Source organism: Scleropages formosus, chromosome 23 (assembly GCF_900964775.1).
Source record: "Scleropages formosus chromosome 23, fSclFor1.1, whole genome shotgun sequence".
NCBI lineage: Eukaryota > Metazoa > Chordata > Actinopteri > Osteoglossiformes > Osteoglossidae > Scleropages > Scleropages formosus.
Window position 1 is genome coordinate 20,994,271 of NC_041828.1, and position 14,428 is coordinate 21,008,698.

General features: G+C 42.3%; 1 protein-coding gene across 1 annotated transcript; it reads left to right on the forward strand.

Moving 5' to 3' along the window:
• The first annotated feature begins 2,014 nt into the window (after positions 1–2,014).
• LOC108942514 (ATPase inhibitor B, mitochondrial-like) lies at positions 2,015–4,062 on the forward strand. The gene is made up of 3 exons (XM_018765921.2): positions 2,015–2,142; positions 3,506–3,618; positions 3,778–4,062. Exons 1-3 carry the CDS (start codon positions 2,074–2,076, stop codon positions 3,917–3,919), a joined length of 324 nt encoding a protein of 107 aa, XP_018621437.1. The 5' UTR covers positions 2,015–2,073; the 3' UTR covers positions 3,920–4,062.
• Positions 4,063–14,428: the final 10,366 nt, after the last annotated feature.

Here is a 14,428-nt window from a genome sequence, read left to right on the forward strand (position 1 = left end):
TCACAAGACACCCCAAGCAGTTTTCAATACATATTAGCATTTTAATAAAGGAACTTCATCTATACACTTATGTATTTTTTGATTAAAAAGGCAGTATCAGGCAAACACTAGTTTAGCAGGGGCCTCAATGGCAGGGGTTTGACAAGCACGGGTCTATGGACATTGATGGTACTCCTGGTTACAGAGTGCCATCATCTGTCCAAGCAGTGTTACTGAAACAGCTTCTCTATAGCATGATTGTAGTTTTGTTGGCATATACTGCACCTACAAAACAGGAATATTAAGCTAACTGTTGTCCATTTGAGGGGGGCGCGGTGGTGGAGTGGGTTGGACTGGGTCCTGCTCTCCAGTGGGTCTGGGGTTCAAGTCCTGCTTGGGGTGCCTTGCGATGGACTGGCATCCCATCCTGGGTGTGTCCCCTCCTCCTCCAGCCTTACGGCCTGAGTTGCCGGCTCCGGCTCCCCATGACCCCATATGGGGCAAGCGGTTCAGAAAGTGTGTGTGTGTGTGTGTGTGTTGTCATCCATTGGCTACATAACATGAATACTATCTAATTGTTCATGAACTCTATAAGATCAAATGCAATAGATTTGCATATGCTTTTTTTTCTCTGATTTGTGTTGAGGGTACAGCTGACTCAATAGAGGCTTTCACAAACAAATCTGGATATGTCTGTCTGCCTCTGGCAGTCCTGTTGTCATGCATATATTTTAATTTGTATACAGTTTGTTTGCCTTACCATCCTGTGAAGCCAGGGCCCTTTTGGTGAAGCTTTATGCCTGGGTTCTGGATTCTGGGGAGGTCCATGCCTGGTTGTCCTGTTGGCTGGGGTGTGCTGAGATGGTATTACACACTTACACACACACACACACACACGCCATCTGAACCGCTTGTCCCATACAGGGTCATGGGGAGCTGGAGCCTAACCCGGCAACACAGGGCGTAAGGCCGGAGGGGGAGGGGACACACCCAGGACGGGACGCCAGTTCGTCGCAGGGCACCCCAAGTGGGAATCGAATCCCAGACCCACCGCAGAGCAGGACCCAGTCCAACCCACTGCGTCACTGCACACCCCCTGAGATGGTATTATACATTGCAAATTTGTAAATAGTCAGTTTGCCTATTGGACAAGAGCTTGGACATTTCTGTTATGTACCTGAACTTGTGTTATTGCTTTTTTTAACATTGCATTCTCTCTGTGGTTGAATTGACCCCAAAATTAAGTAGTGTTACTATCCAGGTTAACATAAATTTCTTCTGTTAATTTTTCTGTTCATATACAACCCATAAAACATATACACCAATATTAAACAGTACATGCAAATCATTTGTCATGCAAATGTCCTGTATTTCCAGTTTTTCGAAATTATTGGAAACATTGCGTTAAAAATTGAGATGGGCTGTTGTGCACATTATTCAGCCACTTGATACAGTGGTCTCAGCCGTTCAATGACAAAGAAAACGACGTAATGTATGTTCTAGCTGTCTCTGACACAAAATGCTGCGAAATACTCATACTGCTTCAGCCTTCAGGGTGGTGTAAATTCAGCAAAGATATCTGCCATCCACTTCACCGTAAAACAATTATCTAATCAGTGTTTAAATAACAGGAACCTAGTTAGTTTAAATGTAAATATGAAAATGTGTCTTCTTCTTGAGATTTCCGTTTACATGACTTGAAGCACAGACTTTCTGTGGGTTCTCAAACACTACTTGTGTTGTGTCCTGTTGCACCTCACCCTCTTTCAGCGACAAGTCAAGAAGCCGACTGTGACGTTTCACGGCGTTCATCTTCGTATAATACTGTACAGTATTCGTATGCAAATTTTCTACTACTTTCCACAAATTATTTTTCTTTGTACGTTTACTAATAGTTTACAAAAGTACTGTCTAATTAGCTCCTTTATACAATATCTGCGCTTTTCAGAGCACACCAGCAGGGTTATTTAATTCCATATGTTATGCTTACCCGGAAGTAGATAACTCGTAACTCTGAGTTCGCATTCGGGTGGCCACCAATTCGGAATTCTTTTAAACACAAGGACACTGCGAGAGCACGGGTTGTGTGCAGTCATGGCTCGGCTTTTGAGGATCAATTTTAGGGGATTTGTGGCCTCCCAGCTCAGAATGTCCTCGGATCAGGTAGTGAACAGTCTGTTACCGGTCTTGGAGCGCTTTTAGCGCAAAGATTTAAACGAAATAGTTGTAAATTTAGGCAGTAGCACCAGGCTGAATATACAGGCTTAGGCCTCTCCCGCTGTTGTTTGTGCGATGTTTTCAATACTGTTTTGTTTTCACACACTTACCTGGCTGTGATTTAACTTTCCGTGCTTTATGCCATAAATTATAGGAATGGCAGGCTGAGTGTCGCCGGTGTCCAGGAGAGCTGAGACGCAAACGCACGAAGTTAGACTGTGGCACATGAATTTTACACCAGTTTACTAGCGAGTACACACAGCGACACTTGTAAAAGACTCAGTGCACGGGGTTACATTTCAAAAATGTTTCTGAATAATAATAGACCTCCTAGAAATTCTTGTATTAGTTTTAGGTTTGTCTTTGTCAAATAAAAAATGTTCTGTCATTGATTGCCGAGACTACGCTTCTAATAAGATTCAGAATGTGAAGCACTGTTGTGTCAGTGCCAGTCCCTTGGTAGAAGCTTTGTTTTTCTTTTTTTTTTTTTATAAACCAACTCCTTAATCTTATGCCATATGCATACAATAAGTGATCAATAGAAAAGGAAATGATTTATTTGTGTGAGATGAGAAGCAGTAAGGTTATATAAACAAAATTTACTAACAACACTAACTCATCTTTTCACCTAGGACATTCAGTGACTAAGTTATTGAGAGTCCTCAGCTAAATATTTCAGTACAACATTTGCATTTATTAGTTTTTTGCTTTTATCCAAAGCAACACATCTCATAGAAAATACAATGTGTATATTACATTAGCAGAAAGAAAGACTTAGATCCAGATGTGATTCTAAAGTACAGTCAATTTGTTACTTTCCATCATATGAACTGATGTACATCACACGAGTGACTCCATAAAAGTTTATCTGAATAGCAACAATTCCTAACCACCTTCCTAAATTTTTTTTTTTCCCCTTCATTAAACAAACATAGCATGGGGGCAGAGTGGTTAGAGATGCCCAGCTCTTGAAAGAGACAAGTTCAGGTACTGCACAAATTGTATTTTCTATGAGATGCACATTGCTTTTGAGAAATGTCTGCTAAATGATCAAGAATACTACAGCAGAACATTTACATTTATTCAAGTTAGTTACCCTAGACTGACATAGTAAAAATGGCCCTGCTGTATTAAGTGGCAAATCAGTGCAAGTAAATCAATATTGTAAGTTGTTTTGGAGGAAAGCCTCAGATAAATTTTTTTTTTTTTTTTTTTTTGCACTTCACTGTGTTTTTCCATCTTAATATGGTTGGTATGCCACTTGTTTACACTGCTAAGCTGTAGCACTGTGCTATTCTCTGGGCTTCAGTTGGGTGAGCTGGGTAAAGGAGCAGGAAAAGGAGGTGGTGGAGGTGGGGCAGTAAGGGAGGCTGGAGGAGCCTTGGGCAAGAAAGGAGCAGCTGAGGAAGAGAGATATTTTAAGTAAGTAGATATTCCTGCATTTTTATCTTTGAACTTGACCAAAATCAGACACTTCATTATAACTTAAATAGGGAATTGGGAAATTCCAGTTAGTAGATCCACTCTCTGGTGTTGGTGCATAATTCAAGCCTGCTCAGAAAGCCCATTTCACCCCTGCAGACGCAAGGAACAGGAACAGCTGGCTGCCCTCCGGAAGCACCACGAGGAGGAGATTGACCACCACAAGAAGGAGATTGAACGCCTACAGCAGGAGATTGACCGTCACAAGGGCAAGATCAGGAAGCTCAAGCATGATGACTGAGCTCTTGAGCAGCCAGCACACCAGGCTCTCTGTGTTTGTCCTTGCCAATAGCCTGTGCTGCTGTCTTCAACACTGCACTTTTTGTGTGATTGTACATGCCTGAATTAATAAAAATAACTTGTACTATTTTTGGGAAACTGCAACTATGTTTTGGCTGTGATTCTCCCTCCCTCCCACCGAAGATTCTACTGGAGGAATGCACAGCTGGCAAAAAAAGTATGCTGGACTGGAAGTCAAAAGTTTCTGCCTATTTTGTAAAAGACCTTTTATTAAAAGGATCAAAGTGCAAAATAAGCAGTTTTTACCTAATTTTGAACACCTTTGTCGTTTTTAAAATCGTTGGTATATTCAAATTACAGGTCGTGTCCTAAGGCTTAGGATTATATGAAACAATGTTACTTATTTAGTAATGTTATATTAATTTGAAAAAAAACAACTGGAAACACTTGCTGCGCCAAGGCGTTCAATAACAGTTAAGAGGTAAAACGTGTTTTCCTAAAACACATAACTTTCCCTCAGTTTCTTGAACACTATCTGCCTTGAGTTATGCTTTTAAGATAGAAACCTTGCAAAGTCCCAATTAATCAAGCCGTAAAACCGTCATCGAAACTCGCTAGTGGGGCTACATGAGCGTTCTCGTCCAACGCGTAGCCTCGTTACTGACGCATGTTCGCATACTTGACGCACTGATCTTCAGCCCTGGCGGTGAAGTTGACCCCTCCGCCCCCGGTTCGTCTGTACGATTATTTTCTCCACGCTATTAGGTGCAATAGACGTGAAGGGTATCGACGGAGTCGTTCCTGCTGTGAAACACCGATTACAACTTTCCGTTTTTTTTTTAGGCAGCGGCCGACAACCTGAGTGTTCCAGAGGCTACCTTTTGCTGCGTCTCATCCAGGTTATTTAACGGCGCGGTGTACGCAGTAATTTTAGCATCGTCGGATATCCCGTGTAGTGTTCGGCGGGGGTGCAGACTGCCGCACAACTCGCGCTTTAAATTTCTGTCGCGAGTTTAGGTTCGCTCCTCTAGCTCGTTCAGAAGTGTTCGGTTTCTACTAGCACCTTGGTGTTTTTGTAACAAAAGCGTTTTGTTAAGCAGTGACTGTTCCCGAGTTGTCTGGCTTAAAATCAAAAATCAAATGTGCTCGTGTCGTGATGTGTTATGTGCGCATTATCATGTGATGTTCACGTTAATTTACCTTCTGCTTTGACCCTTCGAGCCTTCGTTTCTGAGTTACGTGGGAATTGACTTTCGGCTAAATTCGTTACCTAAACGAGTCCAGCTGTTTTGTCAGATGTACTTCTGCAGGCCTCAGGGCGTTATCGACGGTTCTGATTACAGTGGGGTACTATTATGTTAGATCCCTGCACATCGATGCTGGTGGAAGGCCTTCCTGTTGAACAAATATATTACATTGACATTTTTTTCATTTACCTCAGGACAGACTAGTCCTGATCACCTTCCATTAGGCTACTTTATATCTCAACCCTCTGCATTACAGTATGTGACACTAATGCTGAATTTGCATTGACTGGTTTGTTAATTGTTTGATATTCAAACTTGTACTTTTTGGATTACTTAATTGGATCATATGAAAAGCATGATTTGGGATCTTCCAGGAAGTCTTTGTAGCTCATTGGCAATGTAGTCAGATATGATACAACCTTTATTTTTAAATAAATGTTATACTTTTTCCTTTTACAGAATATTACTTGTTACATAGCTTTTTTTTCCCCTACAGGGCACATATTGTTCATCTTGTGTTTACAGCTGTTGCGGTAGGAACCTGCGGTCAAACTACATTCACAAGGCCTGCTATTTTCTTTGCTATCTATGCAATTAGTAGGACTGTAATAATAGATATGGTGGGGGGCGAGGTCTGGGCCAGACATCCCGCTCACCTAGGGAAAGTGCTCGCGCAATAGATTGTGTCTCCTTCCCAGTGTAGTGATCGCCGTGTGGCCATTGTCTGGCCTGCCAGGCAGGAGGTTCCTGCAAAGGGCCTCTCCTACACTACTGCGTCTGTAGCAACACCTTCTCCTCGGTCCCCCCCATTTTCATAGAGTTTGTGATATCATGGCATGACCGAGTGTTTGGCAGTATAACTAGATGTGCAGGCAGGACTCGTTAGCCTTGGTTGGCAGCCAGCTTAAGAGAAGGACAACTCTGACTCCAAACCCAGGCAGATGAAGCTTGTGAGCCCTGTCAGGCCATCCATCTAGGAGAAGGACACTCCGATATAACACCTACGATCCGGGGACCCCGCTGTCACTGTCCCAGCTTGCTAGACCATGGCAGATGAACCCCAGGTGTAAAGGCTGGGGCCAGTACTGCACACACTGCACTCCACCTAAAAACTCCACTGCGCAAGCTCGAAGGGCACACCCGCATCCATGAGCAACATCATCAGGCTTGCAGCAGACGTGGGCAGCCCCCTTCCTAAATCTTTGTTTGCGAAGCCAAACAATGAATAATATATTATATGCCTGGATTTATCCACTGGGTAGGTTCTATAGAAGTCTTGGATATAGCTATAACAAAAAAATAATAACATTTATTTAACTTACTACCACTGAACTCATCTAGTTCAGTGAGGAGGGAGCCCTCTGTGTGCTTTGCTACTTCATGGAGAGTGACTTGTCACATGTACAGGTGTTTTCTCCTCCACTGCCTCAATCTGAGTAAAAGAAAGTTTAAATTAGTAACAATTGTTTTTGGTCTTGCGGTACTGTGTTTCTCTTTCAGAATAAAAGTAGTTTTCTTTGTGGTGTCATCAAAACATACAGGGAGAGAGAGAAGCATGGGAGCAAAGAGCAGGAGTCTGCCAAGGGCCCCCATGAATCTAAAATAATGGTGAGTTATGGTCTTGTTGCAGATGGGATGTTTCCAGAGCCGAGGGAACTGCTTGGAATGCTCTCAGAGACACTCTTTGGAAAAGCTATGGCCTCTAGAGGAAAGGTACATTTCGCTTACGGGTTGTTGTAAGGTCTCTGCCAGCCTAGATCCTGATGTCATCAAATGTCACACTTCACCACAGGCTCTCCTGGAGAGAACAAGATATACCCTGGATGTCACCACTGGACAGAGGAAGTATGGGGGACCCCCATCAGAGGCGGTGTTTTCAGGGCCTGTGGAATGGGCACTGAGGCAAGGCGTCACATTTGAGTGGTGTTTCATTGTTCAATTTTGTATGAATAGAAGATTCAAGAGTCCTCTCTGGTGATGTCAGTTTTCATCTGTCATTTTCCTAAACAGTAATAAAATAACAATGTGTCTTTTTCCCGACAAGATGCCTTAATTCAGTTTTACCTGACTGCAAGAGGGATAGTTTTTGTTCATATGAAGTACTTTGTTCAAGGTTACTAAAGGAAGGACTCCAGACTCGCTTAGGGTTGGGAGCATGTCTGCAAATCATAGTTCGTCTTGTCTTTATGACAAATTAGTTTTTAGCTCTGCCCATGAACAATACAGTATGCTCTCTACTGAAAGCAAAGTATCTTAACTTCACATACATTTTTCAGCAGAGCATTAAAAATGGCATTTGCATCTGTGATAAAATTTAGTTTTTGACTTTTTTTTCCTAATTTCTTGACTGTTTTGCTTTGCTTTTTATGTAGGTATTTATGTGAAAGATTCCAAGGGATTTGTATGAAGAGGAGTTGGTTCCTGTCTTTGAGATGGCAGGTCCCATCAGGGACTTGTGCCTGATGATGGACTCGTTGTCCAGGGCAGAACCAGGGATATGCCTTCATCACGTTCTGCACCAAGGAGGCAGCTCAGCAGGCTGTAAAGCTTGTAAGGACCAGGGCCATAACTATGTGGTGGCCATAGGTGGCCAGTGCCACCCCTAACTGAAGCTTGACCACCCCTCTGGCCACCCCTGCTGGCCACCCCTGTTGTGCAAAACACTCTGACCACACTCACAGGTGACTTTTTTCGCCGCTCAGACTTGTATGACGCGCATAGTGTGCGGTGCTATTAGGCTGAAGAGCTGCAAACCGCCCGCACGGCACAAACCTGTGTGTGTAGAAGCGGTAAAATTCAATTTCGGTACCGTTACTCTGGCCATGTCCAGCGCAAGTGAGCAACGCAAGAGGATACGGTGATCAGGAGAGTAAAATTTGTTGTTTACCTTTTCACTACCATTTCGTGAAAGTTTGTTGAAGTTGAGGTACTGCAATGTTTCATCATGAGAAATAAATGTTAGCTAATATCGCACAACTTAGCTAATGTTAGCTAAAATTACTGCAGCTGCTAACTAGCTAATTTTTAAAAATAGTGTTACCACATCAACGTTACCACATCATACGCTTACATTATGAGCCTGTCGCTGTTTTTTTGTAAGTATCTATTCATGTAATAATAATAAGTGCTTCTTGATAGGTGTGTTTTACACTGTAGAGCATGAAAAAGAAAGCAGGGGAAGATAGGAAGATACTTTTCTTTTTTACAAACTGAGGACTAGTAGCAGTAAAACTGAAAATGACAAAGAGGCAGGGGAAAAGAATGGTACAGAGAGGGAAGAAGCAGCGGAAATGTGTGCTGCTAAGAGAGACAAGGAGGAAGCAGAGTACAGTCATAGAGGACCTTGTGGAGAAGCTCTACAGAGACGAACACACATCAGACCTGAATCAGAGATAATCAAAAACACTCATGTAGTCAGTCATTGCCCACCAGGTTTGTAGGTTACATATGTTGTATCTGCAAACAAAAAAAAAAATAATTTCCAATACCCAATTTACATTATCGAGAAGATTGGTGGTCTTTGTAGCTTGGGTTGTTGATTGAGGTGTTCAGCAGTTTGTGCACTGATGATGTCACCTCGACTGGTGATGAAACGTTTGCAATCTAAATGCCAAGCTCGGCGAACTGCTGAACACCTCACCCAATTTACATCATTAGCATCTAAATATACAAATAATGTAGAATAAGGGCGGTGGCGCAGTGGGTTGGACCGCAGTCCTGCTCTCTGGTGGGTCTGGGGTTCGAGTCCTGCTTGGGGTGCCTTGCGACGGACTGGCGTCCCGTCCTGGGCGTGTCCCCTTCCCCCTCCGGCCTTACGCCCTGTGTTGCCGGGTTGGCTCCGGTTCCCCGTGACCCCGTATGGGACAAGCGGTTCTGAAAATGTGTGTGTGTGTGTGTGTAGAATAAGGATCGTATTAAATGATATTGTAATGTTTTTACAGACATTTCTAAGTACTGTCACTGTAATTTCTTGTGTACATTTGTAATAAATTGTGTAGAATTTATAGAATTTGCTTTTGGTATAGCATGTCATAGTCAGTTATAATATTTTTTTTTTTCTGGCCACCCCAATGAAATCACTGGGTTTTACCTGGCCACTCCTAAAAAAAGTTCTGGCTACGCCCCTTCTTAGTACTGACTCAGACCTCTGGCATACATACCATACATTAAAATTAGGGGAAGAAGTAAGCAAATGCACATCTATGAAAACCACATTTTTAAAAAATTACTGACTTATCTGTTTATATAGTTATTTTACTACTGAAATTTTAGTATTTTCGGCAGGCTCCCTCCTTATGCTTAAAACAGCAACGTTTAGGTTTGAAGTCTATGTGCTTAACTACTGTGCTGCTTGTTGTAATGGTTGATAGGTTTAGTGTTATTATCCATTTAGCCTTTCTTTAACTTCCGCTGAAATTGTGAGCCTGCTCTCCTGAATTAACTCCAGCATTAAATCATCTTTTCTGTCCAGTCTTCTTGTTTTCAGTGTGATAATTATGAAATCCTATCAGGTAAATACTTGGTTGGGTGCATCTTCATTGCAAATTAATTTTTATTTGCTGGATCAATTCCAAAAAACAAGACCAGAGATATGACCTTGGAGGACTTTGACAAAGTAGCAGGTTAGGAAATAGTTTAGTACATTTACTGATTCATCAGAACAGCAAATATTGTTGGGCATACTAAGACATTTTCAGCTGAGCTCAGTTTGACAACACAGCAGGTTTTTGGGTAAATATCTAGATGAACATTGGGGGTCTTTGCACAATGATAAAAACCCAGTGTATGTTCAATACACCTTTCGATTTTAGTGTGTGCTTCCAATGTAGAAAAATCTCAAATTGCTGAATGAGCCCTGCAGTGCTTGGTTTTCTAGTAACATTAATAGACAGCATTCTTATTACAAACAAAACCTAAAACAAAAGCTGCAGCAGTACAGTTGCAGTGCAGCAGTTATCACTACAGATATATCAGTGAGTTTGAAAGTCAGCTTACTTTTTTACAAAACTAAAAGCAGCTGTGGCAGGGTAAAATCTCCATGACCGGTAGGTGACTACATGCTAGTGTCTGCAGGTCTGTACATATACATGTCTCCTGCCTTTCAGAGGGCCTGGTTGAGGTGATCCTGTACCAAGGATCGGAAGAAGAATTAAAACCGTGGCTTCCGTTTCCAGGACGGGAGTATGAGGACCGCAAGGCAGCTGTTGAGGCCCGAAGCTACCTCATGAGTGGCAAGGTCAAGGTGTGGGAGAACCCAGTTACTGTGGAGTGGGTTGACCTGATCAAAGGCCTGGAGATTATTGCCAAGGTGAGAAATTTACTCTTTTTCTGTATTGAGGAATGCAGCATATATGCCCAATAGCCTGGTTTGATGCATACCTCAGTGACATTCTTCTTGGGAAAGCAGTGCTTGTATGGATTGTTTTGTTGATGTTTTCAAAGAGTAGAATCTTTAGTAGCTTGTGTTCATATGGGAAGAATATCACACACTGGTATACTATTAGTGTTATCCCAGTTATACCGTTACAGTGGTAACATTAATGCTTTTACTCTGCTGATGTTCCCAGAAAGTATTATTTTATATATAGTTCTTCATGGGGGGTGCGGTGGCGCAGTGGCGCAGTGGGTTGGACCACAGTCCTGCTCTCTGGTGGGTCTGGGGTTCGAGTCCCACTTGGGGTGCCTTGCGATGGACTGGTGTCCTGTCCTGGGTGTGTCCCCTCCCCCTCCGGCCTTACGCCCTGTGTTACCGGGTAGGCTCCGCGACCCCGTATGGGACAAGCGGTTCTGAAAATGTGTGTGTGTGTGTGTGTGTGTATAGTTCTTCATGAGTCTTTCAACTGATACTTTTCTCCAAAGCGGTTTACAATATTAAGCTACATACAATTATTTACCCATTTATACAGCTGAGTTATTTTACTTGAACAATTGAGGGTAGGTATCTTGCTCAAGGGTACTACAGCTGCATGTGGGATTCACACGTGCAACCTTTGGGTCCAAACCTAACAGCTCTAACTACTATACTACTAGCTGCCCCTTAATATTCAATGTAATTCAGTTTATTTTTATAGAGTGCTCTTCTCACACAGGACACAGTGCTGAATAATGGCATAAGGCAAAGAAAGAAAGATGACAGTTGACTGCACACTAGTGTAATACATTATCCATGCATTTATTAAAGCTATACGTATGCCTACTGGCCATGGAGGAAAGGAACATAAAACGTCCAACTGAAAGTTAAGGGAGAAAAAAAACCCCTGGGGGTCCAAGTGACTGTGGTTGCACACCCCTCCTGGGCATTCTAGATTAAACAAGACTTCTAAGTCAGTTTACAACAAATAATATCATTGTTGATGGATGTTAACTTGATTTCCCAGTTCACGTAGACACGTCTCGTCCATCATGATGGTTGGTCATCGGCTTCAGTCAGCATGGGGTGCTTGTGTGACGGCCAGCCGGCCTCCTCAGGTCTTATTGTAGGGAAACAAGAAAGAAATGAGTATATATTAGTTTATAACTTAAATAAATTAGACAGTGTAATACAGAGGGGAAAAAACAGAAACAGATGCATGCATGCATTTTCAGAACCGCTTGTCCCATACGGGGTCGCGGGGAACCGGAGCCTACCCGGCAACACAGGGCGTAAGGCCGGAGGGGGAGGGGACACACCCAGGACGGGACGCCAGTCCGTCGCAAGGCACCCCAAGTGGGACTCGAACCCCAGACCCACCGGAAAGTAGGACCGTGGTCCAACCCACTGCGCCACCGCACCCCCTTAAACCCATTTCATTATTCACAATTCCTAGTGGTAAACATGCACTTGAAGGAAAATAAGAAAGTCTTGCAAGCATACAGCAATTGATTTGGAGATTAAATAAAAAAAATAAGGAGGTATGAAGATGGACAAAGTTTATTGTCTATAGCATGGGAACCAATTTTACCCGTATCGATTATAAATATGATGGTGAAGGATGCTGCACGTATAAAGGAGCACGTGATGATGCTGAATGGTGTGGGAGGAGGGGGAATCTGACATTTGTATCTTTTGACTTGCTTAAGGGGTTGAACGGTTATTTGCATCAGCTGAGGGGTGTCTGTTTGGGAACAGTTTGAGATACTAGGATCTTTTCTAAAATTTTGGATGAAAATGGTAGATTAGAGAGAGGTCTGTAATTACTTGGGTTATTACAATCAATTTGATTTCTTTAGTTCAGATCTAATAACAGTGACTTTAAAAGTGTTCAGAACACAGCCATTAAGTAATTACATATTAACAATATAGACAGTAGGTTCCACAACAACAGAAACTGTGGCTTTAAGTAATTTAGTAGGGATTGGGATGAAGGACAGGTAGTACCTTTCATCACGCAAATTAGCACGGTAATTTTCTCTACAGTTATTATGTCGAAGCTACTGAAAACAGTGTGGACAGCATCTAATATTATCATTGCCAGAAGTGCTTACACTGGCCTGGACCAAAGTAGAGAGCACGATGGACTCCCGAGTATTCTCTAAGTTATTATTGAAAAATGACAAATTCATTTGTAATAAAAGCTGAAATACATCGTTTGTCTTGGTGTTTACCAGTTAAATAAGCAATAGTATTAAAAAATTATTGTTCCGATTTTTATCAATAACCTTTGCGTAGTATTCGAATCTAACATTAAAACGTGCTTTATATTTTTTAGACAATTGGACCAGGCAACATAACAAACGTACAGTTTAGTTGAACGCCATTTACGCTCTAATTTACAACGTTCTAACTATAACACCAGTTGATTTGTTGACACACGATGAGTTTCTTAAAGTTCGAATAAGTTTAGTTTTTAGTGAAGCCTCAGAATCTAAGGCGAATGCAACATGAGAGCACACTGAATAGAACCTCCAACAGCGAATTTCACTACAAAATTATACTTAAAAGCAATTTGATCTATATCTGTGCTCAAAATCAGATTTGCTCATGTAATCGATAAATTTAACAATACTGTTTTGATTAATGGGGGGTGCGGTGGCGCAGTGGGTTGGACTGGTTCCTGTTCTCCAGTGGGTCTGGGGTTTGAGTCCCACTTGGGGTGCCTTTTGACGGACTGGCGTCCCGTCCTGGGTGTGTCCCCTCCCCCTCTGGCCTTACGCCCTGAGTTGCCGGGTTAGACTCCGGTTCCCTGCGCCCCCGTATGGGACAGGCGGTTCTGAAAATGTGTGTGTGTGTGTTTTCATTATATGCCGCACGATTTTGTCTTACTATTATCAAACGGCACCGGCAGGTGTAGATCAAAGGTTAAGTAGTGATTGGAAATAGTCTCATTTAAAGGAATAGTATTTACATTACGAACATTTATGCCGTAAGTTATGACGAGGTCAAGCGTATGGTTAAGGGAATGAGTAGGATTGTTAACAACTTGAGTAAAACCAACGGAATTTAAAAGAGACAAACTATTAGCGAGAGTTTCCGACATGTCTATATGAATATTGAAATGACCCATAAAAATAATTTTGGCACGAACAATGACAAAATCGGTTGTAACGTTGCTAATTAGAACTTCAAATTTCTGGGAAATTACTTGTAATCTATTATCAACAAGAATAGACAACTAGAAGAACAACTCAACTTCCATAATGCACAGACCGAGATTTATTGAAATTTTTATATCCCTCCGAAACAGCTTCAGTATAGCGGAATCATATCGGAGTCACGGAGCCAGTTTTCGGTAAGAAAGGAGGTTTACTTGTGAGTGAGCAAATATTTAACAGACAGCATCTTAGACTACTGTTTGGCTCCGGTGGTAATTTGAGAGTATTTGTTTTAATATATTTTAGGTTTCTGTTGCAAGCGCTCTTATCTCTAAGTCTAGTTAAAAGCTGTGGTCTTACTAGTTTGTGTTTTTTGGCTGCAGTTAACACTTTTATTTAAAATTTTGAGGTCACGGAACAAGAAGCCCCATCACATGAGAAATGGCTAATGGTACCATAACGAGTAACAGACCCATCCATAAACACAGCTGCTAAAAGAGACGGTCCATGGTTGAGTTATTCCTGCAACTTGCAGGCCAAGTTCTGGGACAGTACAAACAATCCCCTCCAGCTGGGATGTACTCAGACCTGCATGAAAAACCTGGACCTTTCCCAGAAATCATCCCATCCATCCATCCATCCATCCATCTTCCTCCGCTTTTATCCGGGGCCGGGTCGCGGGGGCAGCAGTCCGAGCAGAGTACTCCAGACTTCCCTCTCCCCGCACACCTCCTCCAGTTCCTCTGGGGGAA

Coding starts and splice junctions, on each gene's coding strand:
- LOC108942514 (XM_018765921.2), top strand. CDS start 2,074: ATGGCTCGGCTTTTGAGGATCAATTTTAGGGGATTTGTGGCCTCCCAG. Junction 2,143..3,505: donor TCAGAATGTCCTCGGATCAG/GTAGTGAACAGT, acceptor TCTGGGCTTCAG/TTGGGTGAGCTGGGTAAAGG. Junction 3,619..3,777: donor GAGGAAGAGAGATATTTTAA/GTAAGTAGATAT, acceptor TCACCCCTGCAG/ACGCAAGGAACAGGAACAGC.